General features: G+C 40.2%; 1 protein-coding gene across 5 annotated transcripts in view; it reads right to left on the reverse strand.

Moving 5' to 3' along the window:
• Nucleotides 1–21,359, reverse strand: part of Set2 (SET domain containing 2) — a 374,507-nt gene that overhangs the window by 30,011 nt on the left and 323,137 nt on the right. For all 5 annotated transcript variants that reach the window (XM_071679446.1, XM_071679422.1, XM_071679430.1 and 2 more), the window contains 3 exons: nucleotides 12,040–12,217; nucleotides 9,715–10,334; nucleotides 9,389–9,532 (listed from right to left, as the gene is read on the reverse strand). In XM_071679446.1, the coding sequence (XP_071535547.1) occupies nucleotides 9,389–9,532; nucleotides 9,715–10,334; nucleotides 12,040–12,217 (942 nt within the window). The remainder of the gene's footprint in view (nucleotides 1–9,388; nucleotides 9,533–9,714; nucleotides 10,335–12,039; nucleotides 12,218–21,359) is intronic.

Genomic DNA, 21,359 nt, shown 5'->3' on the forward strand with positions numbered 1-21,359 from the left:
CTAGCTGTCATGTGTAATGCACCAAAACCACAGCTCCCTATCCACATTCAGGCCCCACAGACCTTTCCATTATTGTTATTATCATTATTATTATACTTAATTGTTGTTTCCAGCATCAGCAAGGTAGCACCAGGAAACAGACAAAGAATGGCCTTTCCACTTGTATACACATATATGCCCATATACACACCTATACATACATATACATATCAACATATACATACATAGAAATATACATATATACACATGTACATATTCATAACTGCATGCCTTCATCCATTCCTGTCACTATCCCGCCACACAGGAAACAGTATCACTACTACTACTAACACACACACACACACACCCCATTCAGAGAGGTGGCACCAGAAACAGCCAAAAAGGCCACATTCATTCACCCTCAGTCTCTACCTGTTATGTGTAATGCACCGAAACCACAGCTCCCAATCCACATCCAGGCCTCACAGACCTTTCCATGGTTTACCCCAGATGCTTCACATGCCCTGGTTCAGTCCACTGACAGCATGTTGACCCTGGTATACCACATCGTTACAATTCACTCTATTCCATGCATGCCTCTCACCCTCCTGTAGGTTTAGGCCCCGATTGCTCAAAATCTTTTTCACTCCATCCTTCCACCTCCAATTTGGTCTCATGCTTCTCCTTGTTCCCTTCACCTCTGACACATATATCCTCTTTGTAAATCTTTCCTCATTCATTCTCTCCATATGTTCCAAACCATTTCAACACACCCTCTTCTGCTCTCTCAACCACACACTTTATTTTCCAAACATCTCTCATATCTTTTCATTACTTACTCCATCAAACCACCTTACACCACATACTGTCCTCAAACATCTCATTTCCAACACACCCACCCTCCTCCGTACAACCTGTTGGAACTTCAAACATACCCATTTTTGCTCTCCTAGATAACATTATCTCCTTCCACACATTCTTCATCGCTCCCAGAACCTTTGCCCCCTCCCCCACACCTGTGACTCACTTCTGCTCCCATGGTTCCATCCGTTGCTAAGTCCACTTCCAGATATCTAAAACACTTAACTTCCTCCAACTTTTCTCCATTCAAACATAAATCCCAATTAGCTTGTCCCTCAACCCTATATACCAGTCTTTTTCCAGCACACAAATCCATAAGATCTTCATTATTTCCATTCACAACACTGAATGTACACCAATTATACCCTCAACTGCCAAATTACTTACTTTCGCATTTAAATCACTCATCACTAATACCCAGTCTCATGCATCAAAGCTGCTGACACACTCACTCAGTTGCTCCCAAAACTTGCTTCTCATGATCTTTCTTCTCATGACCAGGTGAAAAAGCATCAATAATCACCAATCTCTCTCCAACCACTTTCAATTTAACTTTCTTACACTCTGTCACATACTCCCACATCTCCTGCTTCAGGAGTAGTGCTTCTCCTTCCTTAGCTCTTGTCCACTCACCAACCCCTGACTTTACTCCCAAGACTTTTCCAGACCATTCTTCTCCTTTACCCTTGAGCTTTTGTTTCACTCTGAGCCAGAACATCCAGGTTTCTTTCCTTAAACATTCTACCAATCTCTCTTCTCATCTTGGTTACATCCACACTTGTTCAGACACCCCAATATGAGCCTTCAGGGAGGATGAACACTCCCTGCTTGACTCCTTCAACTCCTGTTTCCGCTTTTAGAAACTGAAATACAAGAAGGAAGGGTTTCCAGCCCCCGACTCCCACCCCCTTTAGTCACCTTCTACGACATGCAGGGAATAAATGGAAAGTATTCTTTCTCCCCTATCCCAAGGGAATACCTGGCTAAAAAGAGATATACATAAATATACATATAAAAGTAGGAGACATGGTCAAATGGCATTATTGGATTACGTCTTAACTGATGGGCATGTAAAAGAAACTTTTGGGTGTTAATGTGCTGAGAGGGGCAGCTGGATGGATGTCTGATCACTATCTGGTGAAGGTGAAGATTTGCAGAGGTTTTCTACCAACCAGCTGATCACCAGACAGGTATATGGGGGGAAACTCCTTCAATGGAATAAAGATGATCTCAGTGAGCGGGAACAGAAGACAAATATTAGAGGAATTTTCTCCAAATGGGTTGAGGTGATCAGGAGAGTGCCATAAGGTTCTGTTCTGGAACCATTACCCTTCATGATCTATGTAAATGACTTGCCTGAAGGTATGGAATGCTACCTGAGTATGTTTTCAGATGATATGAAGGTCATGAGGGAACTGAAAGGAAAGAGGATTGCATCAGATTATAAGGGATCCTAAACAGACTCCAAAGTTGGTCTGATACATCACTGATGAAATACAACCCAAGCAAAAGTAAAGTAATAAGAATGAGGCAATGAGAAAGAAGACCATAACATGATAATCATTAAAAAGGAAGTGAACTTCATGATTCTATGTGAGAGTGAGTAGGGCTTAAAATATTCAAGTATTTGAATAAGGAAATATTTAGCAAGCTATTCATACCTGACAGAAGGTCAACACTTGAATGTGCTTCTCAAGTTTGGTCATCAAACCTAAAGAAGCTCAGAAAACTAAGAGAGGATGTCCAGAAGAAGGCAACAGAGCTGGGAATAGAATAAAAAGAGCTGAGTTATGGGGAAAACTAGAGGCTTTAAAATATCCCAGCCTTGGAAAAAAGAAGAGTGAGGAGTGACCTGATCACTCTTTTTTTTTTTTTTTTTAAACACTGATGATATGGCCAGTGAACAATTCTGTGAGAGATATGGGGATAGAGCAATCAAAGGACATAACATGATCTTAAGCAGGAAATTTGTTAAAAAAGATGTAAAGTACTTTCATTGTATAAGAATGGTGTGAATGGAATAGACTGACTGATGACATGGTTAATGCTGACAGCATACATAAATTTAAGAAGTTATATGATAGGAAGGAATGTTCAAGAGATGGGGCCCCCACAAGTATTAAACTCCTTCCCCATACAGTACAGTGGGATAATTACTGATGAGTGATTGGAGAAGAGAGAGGTAGGCCAGCATTTCCTCACTGGAAATACCAAGGTCCTGACAGTGATTTTCCTAAGGATGGTCCTGGAGAATATCTCATGCTCAAAGGACAGGCAGTAGGGGAGAGAAAAGAAATTAATGGACAGTATTTGCAAGGACAGAATGTGAGTGAATGGGAGGAATACAAGAGAAAGTGGAAGAATAAGATGCAGAAAGTGAAGAAGGCAAAAGATGGCTTGCATTACGAAAGCATCTTATCACCAAGAAAATACAATTTGTGGTTTATAGGCAAAACCTGCAGCTGCAAGTGTCCTCAAACTGATGGTATATTGAAACAGACTATTTAGGAACTGTAAATCTTCATTTTTCATACTTGATCGCTGTTTCCCACATTAGCGAGATAGCGCCAGAAACTGATGAAGAAAGGCCAAATCCACTCACATCCATTCTCTTACTGTCATGCATAATGCACCTAAACCACAGCTCCCTATCTGCAACCAGGCCCCACAGACCTTTCCATGATTTACCACATATGCTTCACATGCTCTGGTTCAGTCCACTGACAGCACATCCAGTATATCATACCATTTCAATTCACTATACTGTGCATGCATTTCTCCCTCTTGCATGTTCAGGCTCCACCCTTCCATCTCCAATTTGGTCTGCCCATTCTGCTAGTTCCTCCACTTCTGACACATATCCTATTTATCAACTCTTTCCACTTGTGAACACCCTTACCCTTTCATTACTTAACCAATCAAACCACCACATGCCATATATTGTCCTCAAACATTTCATTTCAAACTATCCATCCTCCTACTTGCACACAAGCTTTACTCCTTCAAACAGCTTTCCTCTAACACTATATATTCTCATGACCTGTCACACAAAGAATCTCTATCAACCCTATCGAGAGCCTTTTTCAGATCATACATACAACATACAAACCCATCTGTTTTTCTTAATATTTTCCCACACATTCTTTAAAGTAAACACATGACCCACACATCCCCTACCATTCCAAAAACCACATTGCTCCTCCCCAATCTCATGCTCTGTACATACCTTCACCCTCTCAGGTATACTTCATACCTGTGTACACACACACATTCTTCAAAGTGAATACCTGATCCACGTATCTCCTTGCACTCCTGAAACCACACTGCTTCTTGCCAATCTGATGCTCTGCATATGCCTTCACCCTATCAATCAATACACCCCCCCATACAACATACCCGGTATATTCTATACTCATGTAGTTTGAACACTCACCTTTATTCCTCTTGCCTTTATACAGTGGCACTATAGATGCATTCTGCCAATCCTCAAGCACCTCACAGTGATCCATACATACACTGAACATCCTTATCAACCAATCAGTAATAGTCACCCCCCTTCTTAATAAATTAAGCAACAATACCATCCTCTTCAACTGCTTTACCACATTTCATCTTATGCAAGGCTTTCACCACATTTCCATGACCCTCTCGATTCACATACCACTACTAACCAAACACCCTACAACTGCCACTCATATCATCACATACAATTAGTCTGAAATACTCACTCCATCACTACCTGTTATCACTTCCCCTTTTACCACCTTCACAAATATCCCCATTCATTCTCTTGTCTTTTGCACAATATCTACCACTTCCTAAAACATCTGATGCTCCCAAAAGTTTACTGATACTCGCTCACCACAATGCTCATTTTGCCCTCTCCTTCAACTCCTGCACCTTCCTCTTGACCTTCGGCCACTTTCTCTATATTTCCCAGTTGTTTGCACTCCTTCCTGTAAGTACCACCCAAACACCTCTTTTCCCTCTTTCACTAGCAACTGTATTTCTTCATCTCACCCCTCACTATCCTTTCTTACCTGCCTACCACCCACCTTTCATATGCCACATGCATCCCTTGCACATGCCAGCACTGCTTCCCTAATTATCTCCCATTCCTCACCCACTCCCCTCGCTTCATTTACACTCCATCTTCTGCCTTTCTACATTCAATCTCTCCAAGAAATTCTTCACACAAGTCTCTTTCCTAAGCTCACTTCTCCCTGACACTACATCCACCAGCTGCCCCTCTCAGCACTTTTACATCAAAAGTCTCTCTTTTACATGTCTATCAATTACTATGTAATCCAATAATGACTACTATTCACCATTTTCCATTCATAACACTGAATACCCCATGCACCCCAATTATACCCTCAACTGTTACATCACTTACCTTTGCATTTGAATCACTCATCACTAATACCTGGTCTCTTACATCAAAACTGCTGACACACTCATTAGATGCTCCCAAAGCACTTGCCTCTCAGGATCTTTCTTCTCATGGCCAAGTGCATAAGCACCAATAATCACCAATTTCTTGCCATCCCATTTCAATTTCACCCACATCAGTCAAGAATTTACTTCCTTATACTTTATCATACACTCCCACAACTCCTTCATGTCCTCAAAAAATCAAGAGTGAGTGTTACCTATTTATCATAAAACTAAGCATTTTGTCATAAGCCTGACATGACCAATGCTTGCTGAGACAAGCACATATCAGAACCATGATTACATGGCCATGCTCAGACAATCACCACTTTGTCCCTTCCTCTTGAGCGGATATGGGGTTCAGTCAGTGTTTATAGTGCTTATGGAAACTATTAGCATGATTTCTTTTATACATCACACACAAGTCTCTTCTACAACAGAATCGAGTTCTACTTCATCAACCTTAGAAATCTGTTTACCATCTGGTGCAATCAACAAGCCTAGGAATGTGGAAGAATCTGATTGAAGTAGACACCAGGAAACATGCAGGGGGAGGAGAGAAAAATCAGCCCACTATCCCACTATATGCATGCAAATCTAAGTGTTTCAATGGCTTGAGAATAGATGATACACTGCTACTTTTCAGTGATTCCTGGGCATTTGGACGACTAAAATCTTCAAAATGCATACTTTCAGAAGTAGATGGATGTGTATGCAATGAAGCTAAGGATAACAGACAATCAAACAACAAAAGTGATGAAATGATGCATCTTTCAGTGACTCTTCATGTTCATGCTGTTCCAGTTAGTTAAACCATGAGATTGTGATAACAGGTAAATGTTAAAAACAGTCAGTAATCAGAAAATTTTTCAGGGTCTGACAAAATGAAAACCACTATGGATGAAATTAATTGTGAGTACCAAAATCATATTTCTGATTACATAATTTTCTTACTTTGAAAAAATGCATTAAAATATTTCATTTCATATTACATTTTTATCATTTTATTTGTAAGCAACAATATAATGAATTATTGTAATGTTTCAGCAACTATTGCTCTAATATGAGACAAGTGAGGAAAGTGATGAAATATAACTACAGGTCCTCGGGGCATTTAATATGAGCAGTGTGGTCTGGGGTTTTGCATCTTTATGCAGCATTTTCTCAGTATTTTCCTTGCAATAAGATGCCTCCAGAAGGTGTGCTTTCAAATGAGATGAGGTGAAACTTCAAAAAAAATAAGAAAATGTTTTGGAAAAAGATGAGTGTCGGAAGAAGGGATCAAATGGGGGCATTGGAAAGGAGAGTAGATGGGGATCAGAGAAAAGAGCAGATGGGGAAGTGCTAACAAGCAAAAGCAAAGGTGAAAAAAAGATGGACTAAGCATTTCTAAGGAAAGTGGGTTGTTACGTGATATGGTGCCAAATGTAGGATGTTTGGGGTAAGGTGGTATTGTATGAGGAGTGAAAGAGACATAGCAAACGACTTCATGAATTAGAGAGGTAGTGAAATTCTTTAGTGCGATGAACTATGACAAAGTGGCAGGAGCGAATGAGATGGCAGATGAGTTTATACATAAAGAGGGTGAGTGTTGTTAACTGGTATGCCAGGAATTTCAATGTATGCATCGTTCAATGTGAGATGCCTGAGGACTGACGGAAAGCCTGTATAGTGCCTGAGAGAGAGAGAGAGAGAGAGAGAAAATACTGGATGTCAAGGGGAAAATTTTAAAGTTTACGTACTCTGGTAAGATAGAGGAGGGTGTATTGTTAAGCTAGGCAATGAATGGTATGATAAAGAGCATATTCACAGTGTAAGACAGAAGGATAATGAAGAAAAATGTTCCAGATTTACTTGGGTAGCAAAACTGAACACTGCTGTGTTGTACAGTTACTAAACAAACAAGTGGATATAAAGAAGTTAGTAAGAAACCAAAATCTTTTAAAGTTAAACTTAGGGAATGAAACAACTGAACTATCATGAAATATCAACCAAACTGTTACTACACAAAAAATGAATGATTTAGATTTATGATAATTTGTGCAGGGCAGCAAATAGAAGGAAAAAAGTATCTTTGCTTCATACTTGTTCACCATGTATCTTTGTTTCATACATGTTCACCATATCCCTCCTAGTGAGGTACTCCCAGGAAGAGATGACAGAACCTTAAGAGGATAAATCCTTCCTGCTCACCTTCCTTTGTTCCTTTGTTTGGAAAGTACTAATAGAGTAGGGAAGGATCTCCAACACCTTAATCCCACCCAACAGTCACTTTCTATGATATACAGGAGGTACATGGATAGCACTTTTTTCCCTATCCCAAGGGGTATAGCCAAATGCCTCACATAAGGGAAGAAAAACAATTATTAAATCTACTATTATGGTAAGAAATATGTAAGTGTGACACAAGACAAAAATACATGAATGCCCCACAAGAAAGATGAAATGAAACTTAAGAGTTCTACCCAATAAGTTAAAATTTTGAAATTTTTCATGAGCACTGTAATCCTTAAAAAATGGGCAACTGATACCAAAAAATAAGATAGCAATGGAAAGAGTGTAGTGGCATACAACAAAAACAATATCAAGTATGTTACATGGTGAGCACTAAGCAATGCACCAGCTCTGCCTCTGGCAAAATCTCACTGTGCGGAGGCACTCTGTCCAACTATACATCAAACCTATCCTTTCCCCGCCCTAAGTCTTGATCTTGCCTTCCATGTTTCCCTTCATTCGTATAACCACCACTGCCATACCTAACCTTTTCCTTATTCATCCTGCAGTTATATGACATGTAGTGGCAAGTCAAAAGCAAGGATGAGAATAGAGGAAAAAGTTTTGGGGACGATATCCTAAACCATGTCCTCTGGATTACTTACAACATAGTTATAACATGCGACTGCAGTTATCCACTTACCTGCTCTAAGCTAATCACCCATCTCTCCCATCTACCCCAACTTTATATGTAATATACGAGAATTTTTAAGAACTGCATGATGTTTTCCTTCCTTTACAATACATAATTTGGCATTTTTCACTACACTCCAGGCCTTTTACAGAGATTGTTTCAAGGTTTTACCCCAAAGGCAAACAGCTATGATTGTCATTCCATTTGTCCCACATTCAACACTCTGAAACGCCACAACTCTAAGTTATGCTCTATGCCCAAGACCCTACGCAATGTATTAAGTCAAGTCATAAGGTCTATACTGCAACTCATAATTTTGTATACCAATGTAATTTAACCTGTACCACAAGAATAATTTTTAGACCACAAGCTACTCAAGCAAATTTTCCAATCTGTCATAATAAGTATAAATGTTCTAAGAAAGATTTCTTTGATAAATATGGTATGCAAAAAGTGTAGTACTACATGTGGCAGGAATAGAAAGGAAACAATTCTCAAGGCAAGTGAGTAGGAAAAAAAAAAGGGGGGGGGGCAATAAGGTACAAGAATATAGATATTGAGAAAAATCTAAAGGAATTTGAAGATATTATGGAGTATGGAATAAATTCTGCAAGTGTCACAATGTTGTGCAAGATAAGAAGGTGCAGGAGATATCAAGATGATTAACTTACTGATTAAATTTGCTTAGTTATGCCTAGATAGGTACAACATCAATGGAGCAAGGATTTATCATAATAATTTCTTATATCTGTTTGAGGAGTTATGATATGAATCAGACGCAAGCACATTTAGCTCTTATATCTACAAATCGTACATAAGGCAACACTTAGTTTCAATAGTAGTATCTTTTTGCTGTTCATGTTTAAAAGAGATCACCAACAACATACAAAGGCAGCCTTCGAAAAACAAAAGAAAACAAAGCTAAGTACTAACTTCCTGATACATAACAAAAACAGCTTATGCAGATACTACATGCACCTCATGATTTTCTTATGTCCATGACAGAGCCTAACATGCTTTAGCACTTACTTCAAACTACACACTGCTATAAATTATGGGTTGCTCAACCATGGGATAATAGGGACTGCATTTAAACATGGAAAGAAACAAGAATACATTAAATATGACACTAAAAGCCCTGCAGGAGCACCCATGGTTGTGTTAAAGTGGTGAGTCTCCTCAGCAGGGAAGAAGAAAATCACTTACGCTGATGACACGTTCCTGCACCAATGCCTCTGACCGGTGCCTCTTGCCCCGTGTTCGTCTGATCATCGTCTCATCTGTCAAGTCACTCCTCTCGATCGTGAACACCACCTCCTCCTCCTCCTCATCACTTGAGAAGTCTTCGCTCTGAGCAGGTGACATAGGAGCTTCATTACATAAAAGAACTAGCCAAGGAAACTCTTCCACAATATGACATTCATGCAACCAGCATAACAATAAAAAAACAGTAAACACCTTGCCTACAAAAGCACTTAAATCAAAATGTGTAATAACTTGCTATTCAGAACCAATGCTTATTTCTTACTCACATCACTAGAGCTTGTAGAGTCTGAATCATCAGATGATGATGATGATGAGTCTGAGTCAGACCCTAGGTCAGCCTCCAACTGTTGATGCTGTTCTAAAGTGGGTGGTTCCCACTGGCTGGTTCGTGTTTTAACATGGTAGAAGTACACATGTCCATCAGAGTCCCGAGCTATTTTCCATCGAGGAGGCAACTGAATGGTAATGGGTCCTGGTGGTGGTGGTGGTGGAGGGCCATCTTCATTTTCAACTACTGGCAAGGGAGTGGTACTTGGATCCAAGACTGTAGGTATGACTGAAGTAGTTTCTCCAGGAAGGGGAATAGACAGTACTTTGGCTCCCTGAGGAGGAGTACCCTCACAGGGTACAGCCTGGCCAGGTAAAGGTTGAGATGGTGATGCCTGGGGTAGGATGGAGATTTCACCAGGTAATGGAATGTTAGCAGGATTAAGTGGATCCTCAAGTCCACATTGGCCAGGGGTTGCTGGATCACTATCTGAAGCAAGATATCCAGCTAGGGGTTGACTGGGCTGAGATTGGCCTGACACTAACACTGCTAATGGTGATCCCCCATCACCATCATTCTTGTGCTGACCATATGTAGCTGGCACAGGGATGTTTGGATCTGCAAGCCATTAGTATACATGATTAGTAACCACTTTACCTATCTTTTTTTTTTTTTTTTTTTTATACTTTGTCGCTGTCTCCCGCGTTTGCGAGGTAGCGCAAGGAAACAGACGAAAGAAATGGCCCAACCCCCCCCATACACATGTACATACACACGTCCACACACGCAAATATACATACCTACACAGCTTTCCATGGTTTACCCCGGACGCTTCACATGCCTTGATTCAATCCACTGACAGCACGTCAACCCCTGTATACCACATCGCTCCAATTCCCTCTATTCCTTGCCCTCCTTTCACCCTCCTACATGTTCAGGCCCCGATCACACAAAATCCTTTTCACTCCATCTTTCCACCTCCAATTTGGTCTCCCTCTTCTCCTCGTTCCCTCCACCTCCGACACATATATCCTCTTGGTCAATCTTTCCTCACTCATTCTCTCCATGTGCCCAAACCATTTCAAAACACCCTCTTCTGCTCTCTCAACCACGCTCTTTTTATTTCCACACATCTCTCTTACCCTTACGTTACTTACTCGATCAAACCACCTCACACCACACATTGTCCTCAAACATCTCATTTCCAGCACATCCATCCTCCTGCGCACAACTCTATCCATAGCCCACGCCTCGCAACCATACAACATTGTTGGAACTACTATTCCTTCAAACATACCCATTTTTGCTTTCCGGGATAATGTTCTCGACTTCCACACATTTTTCAAGGCTCCCAAAATTTTAGCCCCCTCCCCCACCCTATGATCCACTTCCGCTTCCATGGTTCCATCCGCTGACAGATCCACTCCCAGATATCTAAAACACTTCACTTCCTCCAGTTTTTCTCCATTCAAACTCACCTCCCAGTTGACTTGACCCTCAACCCTACTGTACCTAATAACCTTGCTCTTATTCACATTTACTCTTAACTTTCTTCTTCCACACACTTTACCAAACTCCGTCACCAGCTTCTGCAGTTTCTCACATGAATCCGCCACCAGCGCTGTATCATCAGCGAACAACAACTGACTCACTTCCCAAGCTCTCTCATCCCCAACAGACTTCATACTTGCCCCTCTTTCCAAGACTCTTGCATTTACCTCCCTAACAACCCCATCCATAAACAAATTAAACAACCATGGAGACATCACACACCCCTGCCGCAAACCTACATTCACTGAGAACCAATCACTTTCCTCTCTTCCTACACGTACACATGCCTTACATCCTCGATAAAAACTTTTCACTGCTTCTAACAACTTGCCTCCCACACCATATATTCTTAATACCTTCCACAGAGCATCTCTATCAACTCTATCATATGCCTTCTCCAGATCCATAAATGCTACATACAAATCCATTTGCTTTTCTAAGTATTTCTCGCATACATTCTTCAAAGCAAACACCTGATCCACACATCCTCTACCACTTCTGAAACCTATCTTATAAAGTAAAATAAATATGAGTATAACTCCAGATGATGATAACATTTTTTTGAGGCTCTGTTGCTTTCCTTGATAATCAACAAAGCAATTATATCTATCAAAAGTATACGGCTACATTTTGGATTCAAAGAGTACAATGCACAATATTCTCCAATTCTTCTCATCAATATAAATCTTTACAAGGCATGTCACATATGGTTTGAATGTAGACCAATGGTATGGTAAATAATATATGAATTCATAAGGGCAGCACAGCTTACCAGATCCATTATATGGCTGCCAATTGGCAGCAACTGGGTCCCAGTAGTATTGATAAGTTGGATCAAAAATGGGAGTCAGGTAAGGATCTTGACCCAGAAGACGACATCGATCTACATGCATGGCCCACATCTCTTCTTGCATTTTCCGTTGTTTTGCTTCCTCTTCTTCTTGTTGAACCTGCATTGAAACAACAAGAATTAAGCTTTACCAAATTTCAACATGAGTATAAATTCTGAACAGTAAGACTTCATTCAGTGTGAAAATACTTTCACACAAAAATACCCTGATGAAAATTAGCAAAAGCAGTGTATAATTTCTTACAATAAATAAAAAGAAATTTGCAATTATTACATAGGAATCTGTCTTCCAAACACAGATCTTCATTAAAACTAAGTAATTCTTTGTACCTTTTCTTCCAGATTATAGTCAAATGTGGTAAAACATTTGACTATAATCTGGCAGAAAAGGATATAAAGAATTACTTACCCTCATGAAGATACGGAACAAAGAATTTGGAAAGAGAATTTATGAACCAGATTTTTGCACTCTTTATGGTATACATAATGGACTGATGAATGCTTAAGTTTCTATCATGGAATGCTTTCCTGTATAAAAGGGAGTCCTAGGGCCAAAGAAGATAAGTAATAAGTATCTGTAGGTAAATGTGTATGTGTGAGTAATCTGAAGTAAATAAGGGTGTGCATCAGGATAGTGTTATATCACTATTTTTTTTTTTTTTAAGTGTAAGAGTGAGTAATCTGAAATAGATAAGTGAGTGCATCAGAATAGTGTTACTTTTTTTATTTCTCTCTCTCTTCCATGGAAGCACTATACGTAAGAGATAGAGTCAATGCAGGGTATCATCTAACCCTATGGCTCTGCCTGTGGCCAAGATGATGTGTTGTTCTGTTTGTTGGCCAGGCTGTTGGAGGCTACTGCCCATAAGCTTACATAACCACCACATTCTGGCTGATGTGGCACACTTATCCAAGGCATTCTTATACTTCTCTACTGAAGACCCCGTAGCATTTCTCACAGCAACTTGCAAAGTGTCAAAGTCTTGAGCTTCAATGCTAAGGGTGTTTTGTACTTGATCCACCTTTGGTTTACGTGTGGTCATGTGCTTAATGCATCTTTTGGTTTCAGTGATTATACAGAGTCTTCCATGCCAGTAAACCAACAGGGAACTATACCAGATTGTACGTTTGGAATCACGCCTGACATGATTTTCAAGTATATGTTATGATATATCTCTATTGTCTGCACTACACAGAGTACAACTTCAGTTTTTCATTGTTCCCTGTAGTTTGGATCCTTTGTAGGCCAAGAGTACAACACCAGGTTTTCATTGTTTCCCTGTAGTTAGGATCTTTTGTAGTGTCAATACAGGATGCAAAATATCTTTGCATATTTTCTAACTCTGCAATTATACCAGCCCTGATTCGTGACATTAACACAAAGAAGTATCCTGTTCAGGAGGGAAGAAATTACAAATGAAAAACATGTCTTTTAAAACATGGGAGCGCTGAAGAAAACGTGTAGGAGAACATTATGTGGGAGGGCAAAAATGGGTATGTATGATGAAACAGTTATCCTAACAATATCATATAAATGCAAGGCATAGGCTATAGATAAAGCTATACAGAGGAGGGTGGATGTGTAGGAAATGAATTTTTTAAGGACAATATGTGGTGTGAGGTGGTTTGATCAAGTAATTAATGAAAGGGTAATGAATGGGATGTGTTAAGGATATATGGGTTAAGGGGCAACTGTCTGATGGTATGAAAGCCTTCTACAGAAGAGCAAGTGCATTACATTTAAGGATGGATGGAGAGTTGAACAAAAGTTCAGTACACATGTGGGTGTGAGACAGGGTTATGTGATGTCGCTGTGGCTTTGTTATTGTTAATATTCACATGTATGAAGTGATAAGAGAAATAAAAGCTCAACGAGGGAAAGGGGATGCAGAAATGGAGTGTGGCAAAGAGGTACGGCGGCTAGTGGAAAACCTGGTTGCAGATGATATTGTGTTATTTGCTGAGAGTGAAGAGGAGTTGCAGAAGGTTGTGTGTTTTATGATGTGCATAAGCATGGGTGATTGAAGGTTGTGTGTTTTATGTAAAAGTAAGTAAAAGTAAAATCATGGTGTGTGAAAGAAAGCAAGAGTAAAAATACCAATTTTGCAAAACCATACAGAGTGAAAGAAGCGTACTAAACTATGCTTTGGATATGGGTGGAGAAAGACTGAAAGAGGTGAGAGATTTAGGAGCTGTCTTGGGTAAGTTTGGTGATATGGAAGGAGAGAAACGGGAGAGAGCAATACAGGGTCGAAGAGTCATTGGGTCCCTGAACAGAATATTGAAGGGTAGAGGTGTTAGTATGAAACGTAAGAGAGGATTCAAGGACAGTGAATGCAAAGGGAATGAATTGAGGAGTGGTAGAGTGGATTCTACATAATACTGTGAGGTGGTTTAGGCACATAAAAAGAATGTAAAACTGGAAGTTTACATGAAATTGTATGATAATATAATCAAAGGGATTAGTGTGAAAGGTAGACTACCTGTCATGTGGGGAAATGGAGTAAAGAGTGCAAGAATACGAGAGGGAGAGAAATGATGGAAGAATGTGTAGAACAGTGTATGCAAGGGATGCATGTAAGGACTGTGATAAGTGGAGACTCTTTTGCCATGGCCATCCCCTTGATGGGAATTCCTGGAGGGAATGGGCATCAGAGATGTGTGGTAATAAAAAGAGTGTGACAGAGAGCAGAGGAGGGTGTGCTAAACTGGTTTAGACATATGGCGAGAATGAATGAGGAAAGGTTTACAAAGAGGATATATGTGTCAGAAGAAGAGGGATCAATGAGAACTGGCAGACCGAATTGGAGATAGAAGGGTGGAGTGAAAAAGATTTTAACAGGCCAGGGCCTGAACATGCAAGAGGGTGAAAGGTGTGCACAGGACAGAGTGAAATGGAATGATGTCGTATATTGGGGTCAATGTGCTGTCAGTGGACTGAACCAGGGTATGTGAAGTTTACAGAGTATATCATGGAGAGGTATGTGGGGGCTTGATAGAGATTGTGAGTTGTGATTTCGGTGCATTACCCATGAGAGCTAGGTAATAGGTATGAGTGGATGTGGAACTTCTTAAGTATATTCCTGTTGCTACCTCACTAATGCAGGAAACGGATATCAAATATGCAGAAGCTGGTGACTGAGTTTGGTAAAGTGTGTGAAAGAAGAAAGTTAAGAGTAAATGTGAATAAGAGCAAGGTTACTAGGTACAGTAGGATTGAGGGTCAAGTCAATTGGGAGGTATGTTCCAATGGAGAAAAACTGGAGGAAGTAGAGTGTTTTAGATATCTGGGAGTGGATCTGGCAGCGGATGGAACCATGGAAGCGGAAGTGAATCATAGGATGGGGGAGGGGGCGAAAATTCTGGGAGCCTTGAAGAATGTTTGGAAGTCGAGAACATTATCTCGGAAAGCAAAAATGGGTATGTTTGAAGGAATAGTGGTTCCAACAATGTTGTATGGCTGCGAGGTGTGGGCTATGGATAGAGTTGTGCGTAAGAGGGTGGATTTTCTGGAAATGAGATGTTTGAGGACAATATGTGGTGTGAGGTGGTTTGATCGAGTAAGTAATTTAAGGGTAAGCGAGATGTGTGGAAATAAAAAGAGTGTGGTTGAGAGAGCAGAAGAGGGTGTTTAGAAATGGTTTGGTCATATGGAGAGAATGACTGAGGAAAGATTGACCAAGAGGATATATGTGTCAGAGGTGGAGGGAACGAGGAGAAGTGGGAGACCAAATTGGAGGTGGAAAGATGGAGTGAAAAAGATTTTGAGTGATCGGGGCCTGAACATGCAGGAGGGTGAAAGGCATGCAAGGAATAGAGTGAATTGGAACGATGTGGTATACCGGGGTCAACGTGCTGTCAGTGGATTGAATCAGGGCATGTGAAGCGTCTGGGGTAAACCATGGAAAGTTGTGTGGGGCCTGGATGTGGAAAGGGAGCTGTGGTTTCAGGCATTATTGCATGACAGCTAGAGACTGAGTGTGAACGAATGGGGCCTTTGTTGTCTTTTCCTAGTGCTACCTTGCACACATGAGGGGGGAGGGGGATGGTATTCCATGTGTGGCGAGGTGGCGATGGGAATGAATAAAGGCAGACAGTGTGAATTGTGTGCATGGCTATATATGTATGTGTCTGTGTGTGTATATATATGTGTACATTGAGATGTATAGATATGTATATTTGCGTGTGTGGACGTGTATGTATATACATTGTGTATGGGGGTGGGTTGGGCCATTTCTTTCGTCTGTTTCCTTGCGCTACCTCCCAAACGCGGGAGACAGCGGCAAAAAAAAAAAAAAAAAAAAAAAAAATTATTTATTATATATACATATATTACTTAATTGCCGTTTCCAACATTAGTGAGGTAGCACAAGGAAACAGACAAGGAATGGCCCAACCCACCCACATACACATGTATATAAATAAATGCCCACACATGCACATATATATTTAAACGTATACATACATATACATACACAGACATATACATATATACACATGTATTCATACTTGCTGCCTTCATCCATTCGCATTGCCACCCCGCCACTCACAAAATAACATCCCCCCAGCGAGGTTGTGCCAGGAACAGACAAAAAAAAGTCCACATTCGTTTACACTCAGTCTCTAGCTGTCATGTGTAATGCACCGAAACCACAGCTCCCTATCCACATCCAGGCCCCACAAACCTTCCCATGGTTTACAACAGACATTTCACATGCTCTGGTTCAGTCCATTGACAGCACGTCAACCCTGGTACACTGCACTGTTCCAATTCACTCTATTTCTTGCACGCCTCTCACCCTCCTGTAGGTTCAGGCCCCAATCACTCAAAATCTTTTTCACTCCATCCTTCCACCTGCAACTTGGTTTCCAGCTTCTCCTTGTTCCTCCACCTGTGACACATATATCCTCTTTGTCAACACTTCCTCACTCATTCTCTCCATATATCCAAACTATTTCAACACATACTCTTCTGCTCTCTCAACCACACTCTCTTTGTTTCAACACATCTCTCTTACCCTTTCATTACTTACTCAATCAAACCACCTCATACCATACACTGTCCTCAAACATTTAATTTCCAACACATCCACCCTCCTCCGTACAACCCTATCTATAGCCCATGCCTCGCAACTATTCCTTCAAACATACCCATTTTTGCTCTTCGAGATAACGTTCTCTCTTTTCAAACATTTCTCATCGCTCCCAGAACCTTCGCCCTTTCCCCACCCTGTGACTCCCTTCTGCTTCCATGGTTCCATTTGGTGCCAAGCCCACCCCCAGATATCTAAGACACTTCACTTCCTCCAATTTTTCTCCATTCAAACTTACATCCAAACTAAATTGCCCCTTGACCCTGCTAAACCTAATAACCTTGCTCTTATTCACATTTACTCTCAAGTTTCTCCTTTAACACTTTTCCAAACTCAGTTACCAACTTCTGCAGTTTCTCACTTGAATCAGCCACCAGTCCTGTATCATCAGCAAAAAACAACTGATTCACTTCCCAGGCTCTCACATCCTCAACAGACTGCATACTTGCCCCTCTATCTAAATGTTATTAAAAATCTAATATCTGTTATTAGACTTTTGCTGCATTTCCCTGCATTCAACTGTCTATCTTTGAATAAACAATGAACATGGGGACTCTGGGGCACTCTTATTACCACCCCAAAGAAAAGAAAAAATAAAAGAAAATAGAAAAAAAAGTCACTGATAGCATATTTCATGAAACTGCAACTTCTTCACACCAATCAAATGAAATATCAAATATCATCTTCAATTGAATAACCTGTACATTATATTAAACCATCTTTTTCAATGAAACATCAAACAATATCTTTTATGAAGTCTATGCATTTCCAAAAATATCAAACTGTTATTACAGCATCAACTTGCACTGAGATCTACAAACTGCTAGATATTGGGACTTAAATATGCACTTACTGCTACATACTGCATCTTACACCATGATTAACTTAACATGATACAAATTTTAGAGGCAAACAGTAATCTTGGATTATAAGGAAGTCTAGATAACCCTATTTCTTAAAATAAATCTTTCATATACTCTCACAAACTTCACTCAAATATTAATCACTGGACAGTAAGGTTTCAGAGTAAGCTTGAACAGGGAGGAAATGGAGGAAGTGAAGTGCTTTAGGTACCTGGGTGAGGATGAGGCATGCATAGAACAAAGAGGGGCTAAAATGAGTCATAGGTTGGAAGATGGGGAAAACATCCTGGGCATATTCAGTAGCATGCGGTGGGAGAGGTCAGTGTCTGTTAGAGTAAAGATGGGTATGGCTGAAGTAGTCCCCCTTTTGTGCCACATAGTCAAACTCAGGCATTAACATTTCCAAATGGTGTATCATATTTGGCGTGTTCAATTTTCCTACTAATATGTGTAAAGACATCGTCTAGTTGTGATAGTGCATCAGCCCCCTGGCTCTTGTATGCTCTGTGATGAATGATACTGGAAATTCACCTGTATCCATCCTGGGACCTTCTCTCTCTAATACTCTCTCCCCATTTGAAGTTATATTTCCCAACATGTTTCCCTGTAACTGAAATCCTCATAATCAGGACTCTTCCAGCTCCATGTAGGAAGAGCCTTCACCATCCTTACTGTTCTTCCATTGTTATGACTTGCCACTGTTATTACTTGGAAGGTGTCAAAGTAAATCAACATCATCACTATCTATGTCTTTCCCCTAGTAATTTTCCTTTAAGGTATTGCTTGAATGAGCCATACATCAAAACCTTCTGAAATTTAATGATGTTCTTTATTAATAAAGCCAATCCACCTCCCCCCTTCATTTTTTCTCTCTCTCCTTGCTACTAAGTACCTCATTGGATAAATTTGAGCAGACTTTCAACTCTTGAGCTTTTCTCTACTACTCCAACAATAACCTTGATCTGGTCTTTGATTCTCTCTATTTGAAAATGAAATTCTGGAATTGAAATGTCAAAAATGTGGTGAGAGATGGGTTGATTGTGTGAGAAATGACAGTGTAAGATAGAGGTGTGGTACTAAGCACAGTCTGATTGAAAGTATCAATAAGAGTGTGCTGAATTAACAAAGACGAATTATGAAAGACTAAAAAACTATTTGTCAGAAACAGAAGGAGCAAAGGGGAGAGGGAGACTGAGAAGATCAAGGGATATTGTCAAAGAGGGTCTAAGGTATCAGGGCCTGGATATTCAGGAGTTGAAAGGCATGCATGGATAAAATGAAATGGATTAATTTGGTATATGGGGGAGGAGCGGTGACATGCTGTCAATTGGTTGAACCAAGAAATAGGAAGTAGTCAAATCATTGAGTAATCTGTGGGGTTTGGCTATGAATGGTAGGTTCCAATTTCACAATATACGTGACAGCAAGAGAGTGGATGTGTGTAAATAAGGCTATTATTCATTTGTTCCTGATGCTACCTTGTTAGCAGGAAAGGCATTTACATACAAAAAGTATTGCTACATCAATATCTTCATTATCATTATCTTTTCCAGAAAGTTACTATGTTCAGTGAAGAGCTTCTATGGTTAAGATGGTGCTATTGTGGTTACTCCTTTTTCTTGTAATAAAGGAATATCAGTTCCAACCTCAAAGATCACCTAAGAAAACACAAGAAAAAGGAGTAGCCAAAATATCACTATCCTTACCAAAACCCTTCATAATACAGAACAGACTTTGCATCAACCTATGCACCACCCTAATTAATAAAGCATTGTGAGATGTACAGGTACATTTTTTTTTCATTAATGTCAATAGGGATGACCATGTGGAGATGAAAAATATATCAAGTGACCCAACTAAGGTCATGCGTATAAAGAAAAACCTTAAAAAAGCCCTGAAAAGTAAGTTTAACACATTTACTAAGTTTCCAAAGAAAGAACCAATCGACTCAAATACCATAAAATTACTGGGGCATATTCTGCAGGTTATGCCTACAGCAATGACAAGACCCTTAAACATAAAAATCAAATTCAATCATTCATATCAGAGACTCCCCACTCTGACTATCCAAGAGGATCAAAGGGTTTCTAGGACCCAATGCACCCACCAAGTTCTGTCTGAAATCCACAGAACTTAAGAAGTTTATGACATACAAACTAAAGGATCACTGGTTTCCCTCAGTGTCGACAAGCTTTCTCCAATATCCCATCGGAAATTGCAATCAACATCATCTTCAACAATAAATACAATCAACTTTAATTTCAAGCCCTGAAACTCCCCCCATCCATCTTTCAGATGATTTGTGCCCTTGTCACTGAAACTTCTTTACAAGGCCCAGATGGCCTGCTCAACTGCAAAATGAGAGTAGCAGCAATGTGATCTCCCTTAGGAGATCCAACTGCCCTCTTTGCAAAATCTTACAATTGTCACATTGAAAACCAAATTCATCATGACAGACATATACATCCTAACCCTTATTGCCAATGTGCAGATAACATCTATGTTGACCTAAGGAATCTGGAACACCTACAGAAGTCCATGTTGCTAGAGACTGAACGAATGTGGCTTTTTTTTGTCTGTTTTCCTGGTGCCAACTTGCTGACGCAGGGGGTGGCAGAGCTGTTCCCTGTGGGGCAGGATGATACCAGGAATGGACGAAGGCAAGCAAGTATGAATATGTACACATGCATATACATATACGTCTGTGTATGTGTATACATATGTACATTCCTATGAGTCCACGGGGAAAATGAAACACGATAAGTTCCCAAGTTGTATGTTTTGGACAATCACATGTTTACCAAATGGTGTCCTAGCTTCGTCCCTTCGATGTATATCAACTGACTTTTATTTCTCTCGTGTCTCCCCTGATGACGTGATTATTACACAAAAGTGCACTTGGGAACTTATCGTGTTTCATTTTCCCTGTGGACTCATAGGAATATCTTGATCACGTGCAAAATTGTGATCCTTTCCAAGACATATGTACATATGTATATATGTTGATATGTATACGTATACATAAATAGTGCATATGAACACGCCCTATCATATAACATACTAACCTCCAACAGCCTGGATCAAAACTGGGGCCCCTGTGTAGGAGGCAAGAGCACTACTGCTAAGCTATGATCACCACAAGTGCTCCCACCTCCTACACAGGGGTCCCAGGGTTCGATTCTGGCTGTTGGAGATACATATATATATGTACATGTATGTATATATATGTGTATACGAGTGGATGGGTCTTTCTACGCGTTTTCTGGCGATTACTCGCTGATGTGGG

The sequence above is a fragment of the Panulirus ornatus genome, chromosome 2 (genome assembly GCF_036320965.1).
Source record: "Panulirus ornatus isolate Po-2019 chromosome 2, ASM3632096v1, whole genome shotgun sequence".
Taxonomy (NCBI): domain Eukaryota; kingdom Metazoa; phylum Arthropoda; class Malacostraca; order Decapoda; family Palinuridae; genus Panulirus; species Panulirus ornatus.